Below are 13,240 nucleotides of genomic sequence, written 5' to 3' on the forward strand. Positions count from 1 at the left end.
TATATTGTTACAAAAATACAGGGCAAACCTTAGTTCATAGGTTGCTTCAAAAATGAACTGAAATTATAATACTATATCTGAATAATACTACTGTTTCAAATGTAACTTTATTGTTAGCTAAGGCATCCTACCTTCCATTTTGTTTTTTCTTTCCCTTTAAAGATGGTTCTTCAGGGACACAAGATAGTTAAAGACTTGCAGCAAAATCAGGGAATATTCACAGACCTCCTACTGGCATATAAATTTAGATACACTGGCTAAATATTTTTCCATATGCTAGCACATTAGGATTTCTTTATGCTTGAGATCTAATCTATGTAATCCAATGTATCCCTGGGTAGGTAGTAGGGAACTAAATTTGTAGTTTTATTTTGCTAATGTACTGTGTGTTTTGTGCTGGAAATGTGCAATGCCTGCTGATTCTTTAACTCACGGTGTGATTCCATTTTAGACAAAAATAGAATCGGAACGGATAATAGGTTCAGTGGGTAAGAAAGTTCCACAAGAAATTGGAATAAAAGTGAAAAATCACTCCAGTGGCCTCTCCTTGGTACACAGTAGGGATTTTAAACAACTGCTGCAAGGGATCACTGGGGAATCTCCTCTGAGACTGTCAGAAATGAATGTTAAAGAATTTGCTGGATTCCACATAGGACTTTTAAACAAGGTAAACAGCACTGTGATCTTGCATGACTAAGCAGTTAATCTCATCTGTTTTATGTGGGTAACTTTTATGGACTTAGTGTAGAAGGAAGTACCTTTGCTGAACTGTGATGAGTACAGCATAGACATAAAGAGGGAGAAGAGTAAATGCAATTTTTTGCACTTGATTTTGAGACACTGTTTAAAAACCCCATGGTAGTAAATGAAAATTACTGTGTTTTAAGTGCCAATCTCTGTAAAAGACAGCTATTGTTGTTCATCCACAAATTAATGTGCTTACTCTTAATGGAGCTGAAAGCACTAATGCTGAATCAGGTCGTGTTGAAAAGACAGCCACTGAGCTGCTTGTATCCAGTTATGAAGCTCTAAAGTTACTTAAGAATATTTTTTAAAAGTTAATGTTATTACAGTACTTAGTGGAATTTCTCCATGCGTGAGAACTGATGGATTAACTGAAAGTTACTTATTTTGTTACAAAACTAGGATTTGAAGCCACAGGCATTCAGAAATGCATATGATATTCCTCGTCGCAGTCTTCTAGACCAGCTAACTAGAATGAGAACCAATCTTCTGAAAACACACAGGCTTATCTTGGGGCAGGATGAAGGTAAGGAATCACAGTTCTTCATTAATAGTTTGAAGAGAATACAGCTATTTTTGTTATTTCCTTAAGGTAGTGGTTTTTGGTGTGGGTGCCATTGCGTCTCTTGCTGAGTCAGACAATGCCCTTTTCTTGACTCTGAAGGGGAAGGAAGGAAATCTTTGCCTTCTGTCATGCAAGATGTCATGCTGGCTTTGAAATTTAAAAATTAGTTCCATGGGAGAGCTTTCACATTCACCATGTGTTATGAAGTGATGGGGCTTAAGGCAGAGAGGAGCTCTCTTTGTTTTTTGTGAGGTGCTGGTGGTCTAAAGATGCAGTTATTGGTGCAGAAATTAAACTTGCTTATTTTTTATTCTTCTGCCAATTAAGCTCAGCTCTTGCCAGGCTTATTTCCACAATTGTAGTCTCCACCTCACCCTCTGTAGTCAAAAGAAATAATCAGTTAAATGCTAACACTTGGGGTGAAGTTCGTATTGCTTTAATTTTAAGACTGAATTAAGATCTCTTTTCTGTTGCAGACTGCCTTCATAGTGTTCCTGTTGCTCAGATGGGAAATTACCAGGAATACCTGAAAATGATGCCTTCACCTCTTCGGGAAATCGACCCAGATCAACCAAAAAGACTCCATACATTTGGCAATCCATTTAAACAGGACAAGAAGGTAAGGAGGGGCCTTGCTGCCTGCTATGCCTTTATATTTAATGCAACTTGAAATCGTTTGTGCATAGACTTTCTCCCCCACAACTACAATATATTGCTAGCCTGTGGAGAGGAGGGATGCCTCCCATGTGGTCCAAGAGGAATGTGTGTGGAATCATGCTGCTTTACAGAGTGGCACTGGGCTCCCTCTGGTTACGTTGGGTCTCTGTCCTGAGAGCTGCCAGGTGTTCTGAACGCCACTCGAGTCTGAACGCAGAGGGACTCAACTCATCAGTGGCTTGGTGAAACAGTTGCTGCTTTGTACTGCTACTGAAATGATTGCTTCCTTTTCAGGGTATGATGATAGATGAAGCTGACGAGTTTGTGGCTGGGCCCCAGAACAAGATCAAGCGTCCCGGGGAGCCGAACACGCCGGCGTCGCTGAAGCGGCGGCGCAGCATGTCCCCCCTGCTGCGGCGGCCGCAGGCACCGCCCGTGGTCACCAACCACGTGGGTGGCAAGGGGCCACCCGCTGCTCCTGGCTCCCCCTCCTACCTGGGCCTCAAGGGTGTCCCAGCAAATAAAGGTATGCTGAGCTGTGGTGCAGCAGCTCGGGTGGTGGGGGATCTGGGGAGGAAGGGAAAAGGTTCTGCCAGCGCGTCTGTGCTTCGCTGTTATGTAGGAGTGGGTTTCTTTTGTTGGTTAGATGAAAAGGTTGCTGCTACGGCTAATGAAATGTGAAATTTAAAAAACTGTTTGGAGATAGAAAGTATCTCAGATCAGCTTTAAGTTTTTCTTCGTGTATTCTCTGGCGAAGAAGGAAAGTTAAAATACAGTTGTTTCGTTTCCCACAAATAGGAATTTCCATACCCACCTATTGCAGCAAATGGAGTCAGAAGAAAACACTGTTAGCTGGGTTTGGGGAAGAGAAGGAAGGCATGAGTTTACTTAGGAGCCATGGCATTGCACTAGGAGTACAGAACATGGTGACTTAACAATAATGATAGGAGATGAAGCAGTCCAAAGGGGGCAGGTATTCTCTTGGTCACATCCACAGTCGAATAAAGGTATTGGAGTGTTGTCCAACACTGTCAGATTGCTACACAGCACTTCAGACAAAAAGGATACAGAACTACTTCTGTTTAGTTCTTTTGATGCACCAGTAAGATAAGTATTTTTCACTTGTAGATACCAGTAACAGTGTTGTCCAAGATGGCAATGGAGAGAAGAAAGCAGAAAATTGTCAGTCAATGGAGAAGCAAATTGATGGCTTACCTGTGCAAATGGCTCCTGTGGTTCCGGCTGCTGTGGGAGAGGATGAGATGTTACCCAACGACTTGGACTCCTTACCTGTTGAATTCAATTGTTTAAGTGAAGATGGGTTGGATCATAAACCTGGTACCAACGCGCTTGTTCGGGGGCCTGTGAATTACAGTGTGAGTGGAGATGACCAAAAGCGGGCCATGGAGTCTACTTCTGAATCTGTGCCAAATTCCTTTAAAATAACACCTACCATGTTGGAGGGAAGCAATGCTGACATCAAAATTAAAGTGATGAAAGAGGTTCGCAAACCTGGAAGAAGTAAGTTATTTGGGTTTCTTTTATTTTAGTAGTGTATATTATATGTGGTGTGAGAGAGAAGACTTCTCTTGGAATGAAGGAGCTATTTTCAATATACACACAACTTCAGATTTTGAGCAATTTCTGATTGCTCATAAATAAGGAATGGAGGGGGTAAAAAAAAGGAAATGCTGGACAAGTGAGTTGAAGTTTAGACTTGGGCTTAGGAGGTTAAGTGCCAAGTCACCCTGGTTTGCCCTTGAAGACAGGTTAACCGGTGTAAGGGGTGCCCTGTAAAAGCAGCTCCTTTCAGAGGTTTTGGTTTTGTTACAGATGATCTAGGGAGACTGAATACTCTGCCTTAGACTGCCCTGCTCCTGTGTACACAAAGTGTACTTGTTGCTCTGTGTCCATCAGAACTCCCTTTTGCAGGGCAAAGGCACATCTCTGTAAGGGTGTGCATCTTGGACTATGCTTGAAAGGGAATAGTAACAGCTTATAGCAGAGTGATTTAAAAAAAAAAATTTGTGAAACTAATTAGTGATGAAACACTAAAAGTTGCAAATGCTTAAGAATTGAAGACTAAAAGTGACGGCCTGAAAAGTGGGCTCATCCAGTTTTATACCAAATTCATGCCTAGTAAAACTGTGTTCAGTGTGAGTCACTTGTCTTGCTGCAGAATTCAAGCAGTCATCAGAGAAAGAAGCTAAATTGTAGTGACTTGAATATGTAATCTGTTCAGAGGTCTGACCATTTATGCTCCCTCTGCCTACTCCATCACTCTGAGCAGACTCTTGGTCACAGCACCATAAATTAATACAGGGGTCAGTTATGGGAAATAGTGGAACAATGCTGGTTTTAAATTAGTTTCCAATTTAGTATGTCCAGTTTCTTCTTTTGTAGTGGACATATTTACCTTGTACCAGTGGGACAGTCGTGTTTTGCTCACACTAAGGGTTGATAATTTGTCTTTCTAGAGATGTAATGGCAACTTGTGCTTGCAGAAACGATGGCTCCAGGGCAGATCAGGATTTGGTGGCCCTGCTGTGTGTTAACTGTGATCATGAAAATGGGAGGCTTCTCTCTACCAGCTAGCATTTTCTGAGAATAAATGTTCCTACCTGCTGCTTTTTAAAGAGAACCTTAATCTTTGGTGCCACATTTGAATTCCCAGATCATCAGTATTACCTTGAATTATTCTATCACCTGTGTTCTGCTCTTAAAGCTAGTGCAGGTGTTTTTCTTGCCTTATGTGTTTTATCATACAGAGATACACAAAACTGGGCTTTGTTTTTCCTTTTTGGCTCTTGAGCTTTTCTGAAATTTTATTTGCAACATTAATTTTTAATACTTGGTTGAATTTTTATCTCTTTTTTAGATTATGAAAAAATATTTTCTCTTCTTGAGGAGGTGCAAGGACCTATGGAAATTCAGAAGTATTTCATTGAATTTGCTATCAAGGAAGCAGCAAGGTTTGTATAGATAGAAATGACTCAGTCATAAATTTAATATTAATTTAGATAATGGTAGTAAATAATATCAGTGCTAGTATTCTGATTTTCTGTTTCGACATACTTAAATTATAATTGTTTTAGTGGTCAAACTACCATTAGATTTTTATATAGTAAATGACATTAAAGTTGAAATATTAATTACACAGATAACAGGTTGTTCTTGAAGACCAACTCAGAATATGAGTGGGTTGGGGAAGGGCAGATGTAGTAAATTAAATTTTCTAGCCATTCTAATGCCAGAAATAAAGCAAGCTCTTCCCTACTGGAAACAGAGAGCCTCTGGGAATACGATTTGTCATGGCTGAATATTCTTGAGTTGTTCAACTGTATTTTTGGAAGAAGAAATTTATATTTCTCTCCCTCTCTGTTGCAGGTTTAAAAAACGGGTCTTAATACAACACTTAGAGAGAATACTAGAGGAACTAGATTTCACCAGCCCACCCAACAGAGTTAATCATGTCAACAGCAGATAATAATGTACCAGCCAGAGCAATGCGGACCAGGAATGAGTTTGCTGTGCCACAGAAGAGTGGAAGAGGACGTAGCTGCTGCCCTCACCATCTCGGCAGTCAAGTGATTTTACTGTCACAGTCTGAGAAGAAGCAGTGGAGCTTTAACTTTAAGAGCCTGATTCGGCAGAAGCTGGGCTATAACCTTAAGGATTTGCTGTGAAAGGTGTGGCTTTTTCCTGTGGAGGGTGCTCTTTGCTCAACTGGCGGAAGAAAATAACCATTGCTGCCCCTCCTGCAGGTGATGAGAATTTACTCATTTGAACGCTGTCATTAGACATTTACGTGCTATAGGCAGCAGGTTGCACTAAAATGGGGCACTGTCAAATGCACACACTGTCTGCATCGTGGAGAGAGCCCGTGTGTTCCCAAAAAAACCCTCCCAGAAACACCTGCACTGATAAAATTGCATGTTGCCACCACAGAGACAAGGGTCTTGTTCCCAAGAACTGCTAGCCATGCCTTTAAACTTGAGATTCAGTGTAGATTGAGAGTAAAGAAACTGCTATTGTGTTAATGAAAGCTAAAGACAGCCCTGTGACTGTTACCACCTGATGGTCACTAAACAATCTACCTCAGACTCTCTTCTGTTTTGTCTGCAGACATTATGAAAGTGCACCTGAGGCTTCCCAGGTCCCCGACTTCAGTTCTCTTTCATCCTGTGAGGAGGACGGAGATTCTTCAGGTGGCCTTGGCACACGCTGTGCTTTGGAAGCACTAAAAGGAGATGCTTTTAAAAACGTGTATTTTAATGTTCATACAAAAGAGATTATTTTGAACAGTATTGTTACCAGATCACTAATTTGATATTTTAACTGTATAAATTTTTTGGAACATATGTATATATAAAATAAACCATTTTATTAATTTTTAAGAAGTGCTAATCTGAGGAGTCTGTAGCGGGCAGCACTGAGTTCCTCCAGTTGTCTGTTACCAGCAGACTGAGGATATTTTTGGAAAACCAGCTGAACCTGGTCTTTCACATCCTCAAACACAGCTTGTGGTGTTAGCTGCAGAATGTGTTTGTACCCTGGAGCAGCTGCCCAGGTGTCACTCAGCTTGGCCTCTGGGGTGCACATTTTTACTCAGTTTTGAGGGCCGTAAGTTCCAGTTTACCAAACCCTTGGTTACCTGAGCTGATATCCTCTCCTCTGTTCCTCCTAACTATTTTGTCCAAAGGCAATTCCATATATGGCAGAACATACAAAGAAGACTGAAGCCACCTGCATATAATTTTTTTTTTCTCTCTAAAGCAGTACAGTACCAGTAATGTACCAGTATGAAGTGTCTCTTGGGACGAGTGTGTATTTTCAGTTGTTTGCTCATAACCTCCTCTGATCCTCTAACAGCTTTCTTTAAAAGACAGGTTAAAGTTGTGCTCATGCTGACTTGTGCTCTTGGCCTAGTATGGGAAATATCCCAGGGATTCCAGTGGACTGGCCAGGCAGGGAAACAGATTCTCGTGGTGAGCCTGTACTTCTCTGTTCCTGCTGGTATTTTTAGTACAAACCAGCCTGTGAGACATCTTTTCCATCCGCTCTCAAGCAGTGGCCTTGATTTCCTTGGAAGATGCAGTTTGACAATTGGAGTGACACCAGTGAAATCCAAGAAGGAAATGAAATTCAAGAAGGAAATGAAATACAGCAGCAGTAAATCTCTGTCACAGTAAACAGTAAATCTATGAATGAAGTGACATAGGAGAAGGCATTACTATAAATGTGCCCTGATTCTTAGAAGTAACTTTTATTCATCTCTGCAGATGAATAAAATTGAATATTTGTTTTAAAACCCCACAAATACCTTGAGATTATACAAAGGGGGACTTACTCCTTCAAATTGCATATGGCAGCTGTTTGTCACTGTGATGGGCATCCCCTGCCAAGTGTTGGACTCTTCTAAGGGATTTTATTTATGGAGGGTCAGATACCTCGTTGTAAAATGGCCTGGTTAACTGCATCAAGTTGCATGTAATGTGCTATTCTTGAAATAGTAGGTGATAAGAGGAGACAGCTTTCTTCCTTATAGTTAATGGCTGTTTAGTTTTCATCACCGATTCCAGAGACACTCACTTGATCATTGTGTGTCTGAGCAGGGGCCATATTTTTCACTAGTGACCTTGGCAGTGTGTAAATCTGCTCTTTTGGTGGGATGCAGTTGGCTGCCAAATCAGCTGTAAGGAGCTGGTGACTTCCATGCACTCGTTTGGAATCTTGCGCCTCAGAAGCTACAAAATATTGAAGGGCAAGCAGTGGGAATTTTCCCTGACCTCACCATTATTTTACCTGAATAGATTGAATTTGGGTTAGAATATTAGAGCAGCAGAAACCATTATGTAGCCAACTTATGAGTCTTCATAAGAAGGAAGGAAGATGTTCTTAAGGGTTGTGTCAGTGCAGAGATGAAGAAAAAGGAGCAAGACCAGTTGGTGAAGAGCACACACAGCTCTGAATTCCACATGGAAGTGTTTCGTTTAGGAAGCAGAAAATGCTTTGCAACTGGTTTAAGAAGATTCTTAAAGGAGAGAATTCCTTGTGAGCCAGACCCCAGTGCTGGATGTGGGTGGGACATGCCTTGGACACGTACAGTCCCAAGCTGTGCTGGCACTTCAGGGACAGCCAGGAGAGCCACGCTGGTGTCAGGCCTTGCCTTTCCTGGTACAGACCATAGCCCAGCAGCAAGAGCTGTGTCACCAGGACTGTGACCTGTGTGGCAGCAGGAGTGTCCCTCAGCAAGGCTCAGGAGAGAGGATGGGTCCACTGATGCATCCTGGAATTGGAAGCTGTTTGTGCTTGGCTCAAACTTAAGTGTTTCAGCCAATCTTTTATGTAAGGTTGAAATAATGTGGCACAGTTGAATGTTGGGAAGTAGGGAAGAAATACAGCTCTGTGTTTCCTGCAAAGAGCAGAATCTGAATTAACAAATTTAGCACTCTCCTTCCTTGGGTTGGAAGGGTTGTGAGATGCTTTGGAGTCTGGATACCTGTGTGAGTTCTGCTGCATCTGTGGGTTTTCTGACCCTCTCTTAACTAGGCCTCCTCTGTGTGTGTTAGCTTTATTTTTTCCCTTGTAGACATCAAGGGTTTTTCCTCCTAAGCCGTGCAGCTCCAAGGCTGGTCGCTGTGGCAGGTGTCTGTTGGGTGCTGCTGTTCCCAGTTTGGGGTGCAGTGCATTTATGGTGTGTTCTTGCCCAGGTTTAACCAGCATCAGAGAGTGATGTCATCTTCCAAAACAGCAGCTGCAGAGGCTGTGACTGAGCTGTGGTCAAGCAATTGTATGTCTCCCTTTGCAGGAAACTGTAAAAAAACCCTAAACCTCTTTTTTGGTTTTTTTCATCTGGTAATTTTCTCCCGGTTCTTCCTCTAAACTGCCTGGCTGAAATGGCAGCAGCGTAGGCTGTTGACTTTAATTTCTTGTGGTCTGTTTTTTTACTATCTACTAAGAAACTTCTGATGGAAAAATACAAGAAATGCATTACCTGACAGAATCAAATGGTTAAAGAAACCTATAAAGCTCAATTACAGTGTTTCATACCAGCAACGTGGCAACATCACACCTTTAGCAAATGGACTTGAGAGTGCTTGTCTTGAGAATGTGCAACCTAGTTAAGCAGAAAACAAGGCCAAAGACACTTCAGATCTGGCAGACAGGAGGTTTGGCAGAGATCTGAAGGAAGGATGTTAGTCACTGGAATTAAAAGGAGCTGCTGCTTGCAGGTCTGCAAAAACAAGTTGAAGTCTATCCTAAGTGGAAAAGGAAGAAACTGGAGAAGAATGCCTTGGGATTTAGCAAAAATCTTCTGGCCTGCAGGAGTTGCTAAACTATTCTAAATCTGAATCTTGAGATCATTTCAAGGAGGATGGACTAAACAAAAGATGTTGAACTTTCCTGAAATTATCCATTGAGTTGAGCTGCAACCTGGCATGTTGTTTCATCACTGAAAGACTGTTGGCTTGGCTTTGGCATTGGTGTTTTTCTTCTCTCAGGCTGTGGTGTTGTCTCTTGGTAGTGGCTAAAGCAGCGTGGCAGGAGAGCCCTGTGGTTGTCCATGGAGCTGGAAATGCAGACAGGAGCTGTGGGAAGAGTTGGTGGAAAAGGCAGGTGCTGCTTGTGTGGTGTGGGAGGTGGCTCAGCTTCACCTCTTCCATGTCAGAACCTTCATTTCAAAAGTGCACGAGATGCTTTTCAGGGCTGGGAGCACAGATCTGGTGCCTTGAGCAGCTGATTACTCAGAGTTCAGAGAATGTATCTGCCAGGGAAGGAGTTAAATTGTTGTACAGACTTGTACAGCCTCGTGGTAAATGCTGGAGGATGTTTCCATAGGCAGTGGAAGAACTGAGCTGCACATGCCTTCACCCACACGGCTTTGCCAGGAATGGGGACTGCTGGTACCATGTAAGGAAAATTGCCCTTCAGCAGGAGCTGAGAAGTGCTCAAAGCAGCTGCATCTTTCTTCAGATTGTTGAGCTCAGGATGAAGCTCTCAAACAATTTATGTTGAAGTCCAGAAGAATAGTTTGGCCTGGGAAAGGTGGTGGAATGAAAACCTGAGATGAGATTTTTGCTGGAGATCTGATGTTTTTGAGAGCTTGGGGAAGTTTCATCTTTTCATCTGCAGTGGGAATTTGATGGCTGTTTCCTAGTCCTGGACCATCTCCAGCTGCAGTGGAAGTAGCTGGATCCTTGGCATTTGTATATGCTTGCTGTCATCTCCATCACTGTCACTCCTCTAATGCAAAGAGTCTTGCATAATGTCCCTTAAAATATTGGACACCTCTGGCAATTTGCTGTATCCCAGTGCTCCACTTGCCACTGCTGAGCAGCTGGTAGGAGGGACAGAGCTTTTTGGGAATGATCCCCATGGTGTGTGCTGATTTACAAAGTAGTTAGAGCCCTGCAGGATGCTGAGCAGGAGGAGAGGTTACAAAGCATTTTGTTAGTTACTGGGGCAAAGCTCTTTTTGCATGGTCAGGCTGTTTCCTGTCTTTTACTCCAGAGCAGGTGTATGTTTTAATGTTGAATTGTATTTGTAAATATTTAATATGCAGAATATATCAAAGAGGTTCAATCTTTTGTAAAGGATGGAGTTGGGAGACCTCCCCCTTGCTTCATCTTGCAGCTGTGACCATGTGCTTGTGCAGAGGTGGCCCTTGCAGAGAAGGATGCTGGGCTGTGCTCAGGTTTTCCACAGGGAGGGGCTGCTCTGGAGCCATCCCAGGTCTTGGATCAGTGGCAATAGGCAAATGGAGTTGATTTTTGCTGGGTTTGTGGAAATGCACTTACTGTTCCTTGAGGTGGTGCTAGCAGTGTGAGCAGTTCCTGTCTGGGCACAACTTGGAGAGCTGAGGAGGCTGTTGGCTATTTGGGGTTTGAGCAGCCACAGGGCTGGTCAGGGCACGTTGCTGTAGTGGCTGCCTGATCCCTTGGCAGTGGGTGTCTCAGGGACCAAGGGTGCTTTCCTAAGTAGGGCAGAAATAAAAATGAGCCCTGTTCCCCAAGACTAGAAAGTGATTTAAAAAAAAAGGCATTTTGCTGATTGCAGATGATTATAATGCAGCTGTTCGACAGTGACATCCCAGCCATGGAAAAATAACATTGATTCTTTGAGCTGTTTTCCAGTCTGCACAGCATATTAAAACCCTTCATGCACAGCTGGCACATTTAACTTTGATTATGTTGTTGAAGTGACTGATCTGAGAGCAGCCTGGATCCCAGTTGCTTGCAGAATTTGAAAATAAGATTGTTCCAATTCATCTGCAGTTGGTTATTTTGGAAGAGAGACAAGCTATCTTGAGCACTTTTAGGGCTGCTAATTAAAGTCTTGTGGCTCTCCTCTTAGTCTTTAAAGATGGATGGAGGGACTTACCCAAGGTCATACAGTGTGTCACTAACAAAGATGATTATAAAATCTGTGCCCTAATTTGGTCTTGCACACTTGAATTATTTCCCTGGTGTGGACAATCCCACCACAAACCAACTCACTGGCTGCTGGGCTCTTGTACATGTCCTGTACATGTCAGTGGGTTCCTTTTTCCCTGTGCTCTCCCACCTCCCAGCTGGCTCTGGCATGGGAGCAGCGTGACAGGCAGGACAGGCTCCCTGCTGCTTCCCCACAGAGGTGGCTGCAGTGGGTCCTTTTGGCTGGAAGTGTGCTTCTGGGGCTGGATAAAAGCAGGAGCTTGGAAAGGAAGGTAGGAGGGCTGCAGAGAAGCTGCCCAAGCCTTTTGGCACTTGTGGTGGTGCTGCCTCTTTGTGAAGAGTTTGTCTTCTGACCTGTGCTGCTCCAGCACCTTTCCTTTCCCAGCTCAGTGAAAGCACATTTTGAAATTCTGCTGGCATCCCTGGGCTCAGGGCTCCTCCCTCTGCACACACAGGACTTAGAAGCTGCTATCCAAAATGATTATTGGTGGAAAAGGAGACAGTGGGGGACTCGGGAGCTCTGGAAGAGGCTGTTTTAAGTGTATCACATCCATCAAACCCTCCCGCAGGAGTTGTGTCAGAGAACAGGAATGCCAGGAGCTGGATGTGGGCAGGACATGCTGGGGCTCGGTGAGCTGGGAGGGCTCTCACCGAGCTGCTGCTGCTGCGGCAGCGCCTGCGGCTTCCAGCAGGTGAAACCGGGTCAGAGCGACTCCTGGGAACGTGAATTCCCCGCAGGAACGGCAGCTCCTGGTGAGTCACGGCCCCGGCTGCGATGGGAAACGCTTGCTGGATAATAGGTCGAGTGATGGTGGTGGCTTTTCTTCACACACCGGGACCCTGAGGAGGCTGTGACCTTGTGGGGTAACTTAAAGCTGTTTTTTGTCTGGGTTCCAGGTGGCCAAAGGTGAATTCCTGCAAATGGAGATACAACAGGCCCTCCTTCCCAGGGTATGCCTTGTACCCCTGGACCTGGTGTACCCACTGTGGAAGGGGGAAGGGGTTGTGAAGGTAAGGAGATGAAAGGGACAGCTCTTGCTGTGACAGGAAAGCAGAAGGAGGTTGAAAACCTTTCCCTGTTGATGTTCGGGCACGAGGTGGGAGCTCCTCTGAGGGGCTGGCCAGTGGAGAGTTTGGGAGGTCGGGGCTGTGCTCAGTGTGAGGCTGGCATGGGGCCCTGCTGGGGGGTTTCGTGCTGGTAGAGTGCTCTGCTCTGTCTGGAGCTCATCTGTCCTGACTCACTTCTTACTTCACTGCTCCTGTTTTGACTTGCACTTCATCTCTGTGGAGCATCCCATTGCTCTGCTCCCAGAATCTGGTGGGGTTGAGCTTCAGGTCTGCCCCTTTCAAGCTCTGCAGATGCTGCCTGAGCACAAGAAGCAAAGGCAGAGAAGAAAGTGCCTTGAGACTCCCCTTCCCGCTGCTCCCATGCTGGGAGACAGCTCAGGCTGTTCCCATGGTTGTCCTCCCTGCCAGCCCAGGACAGCCCAAGGCAGCAGCATGGCCATGGCCACCAGCAGAGCAGGGTTTTTAACCAGCCAGCCCTGGTGCATCCTGTAGGATATGTGAGTCCCTCCCATGGGAGATGAACATGGGCCTCACCCTGCTGTGGATTTCCCTTTGTGATCTGAAGTGTGGAAGGAGCAGCTGGTTCCAGCTTCTGAGTGGTGGTGCGGACTTTGAAATGGTGCCACCATCTCCAAGGTCCCTCAGCAGGGATCTGTGTGTGACAGGAGGCTGTAGAGCAGCATGGTGGCATTGGGCAAGGAGAGGGCATTATTTGACCCCTTCTCTCCCCTCCATGTGCTTTGCACTGTGCTGGGAGGTGGTGCCTCAC

General features: G+C 44.5%; 1 protein-coding gene across 3 annotated transcripts in view; it reads left to right on the forward strand.

Moving 5' to 3' along the window:
• Nucleotides 1-6,363, forward strand: part of LOC121331751 (integrator complex subunit 6-like) — a 39,902-nt gene extending 33,539 nt beyond the window's left edge. For 2 of the 3 annotated variants that reach the window (XM_041396463.1, XM_041396464.1), the window contains 7 exons: nucleotides 452-667; nucleotides 1,147-1,270; nucleotides 1,786-1,928; nucleotides 2,261-2,492; nucleotides 3,095-3,487; nucleotides 4,845-4,938; nucleotides 5,354-6,363. In XM_041396463.1, coding sequence (XP_041252397.1) covers nucleotides 452-667; nucleotides 1,147-1,270; nucleotides 1,786-1,928; nucleotides 2,261-2,492; nucleotides 3,095-3,487; nucleotides 4,845-4,938; nucleotides 5,354-5,453 — 1,302 coding nt within the window. In that variant the 3' untranslated portion in view covers nucleotides 5,454-6,363. The remainder of the gene's footprint in view (nucleotides 1-451; nucleotides 668-1,146; nucleotides 1,271-1,785; nucleotides 1,929-2,260; nucleotides 2,493-3,094; nucleotides 3,488-4,844; nucleotides 4,939-5,353) is intronic. The other variant, XR_005952062.1, reaches the window with a different exon arrangement.
• The last annotated feature ends 6,877 nt before the right edge of the window (nucleotides 6,364-13,240 follow it).

The sequence above is a fragment of the Onychostruthus taczanowskii genome, unplaced genomic scaffold (assembly GCF_017590055.1).
Source record: "Onychostruthus taczanowskii isolate IOZ18803 unplaced genomic scaffold, ASM1759005v1 scaffold13, whole genome shotgun sequence".
Taxonomy (NCBI): Eukaryota; Metazoa; Chordata; class Aves; order Passeriformes; family Passeridae; genus Onychostruthus; species Onychostruthus taczanowskii.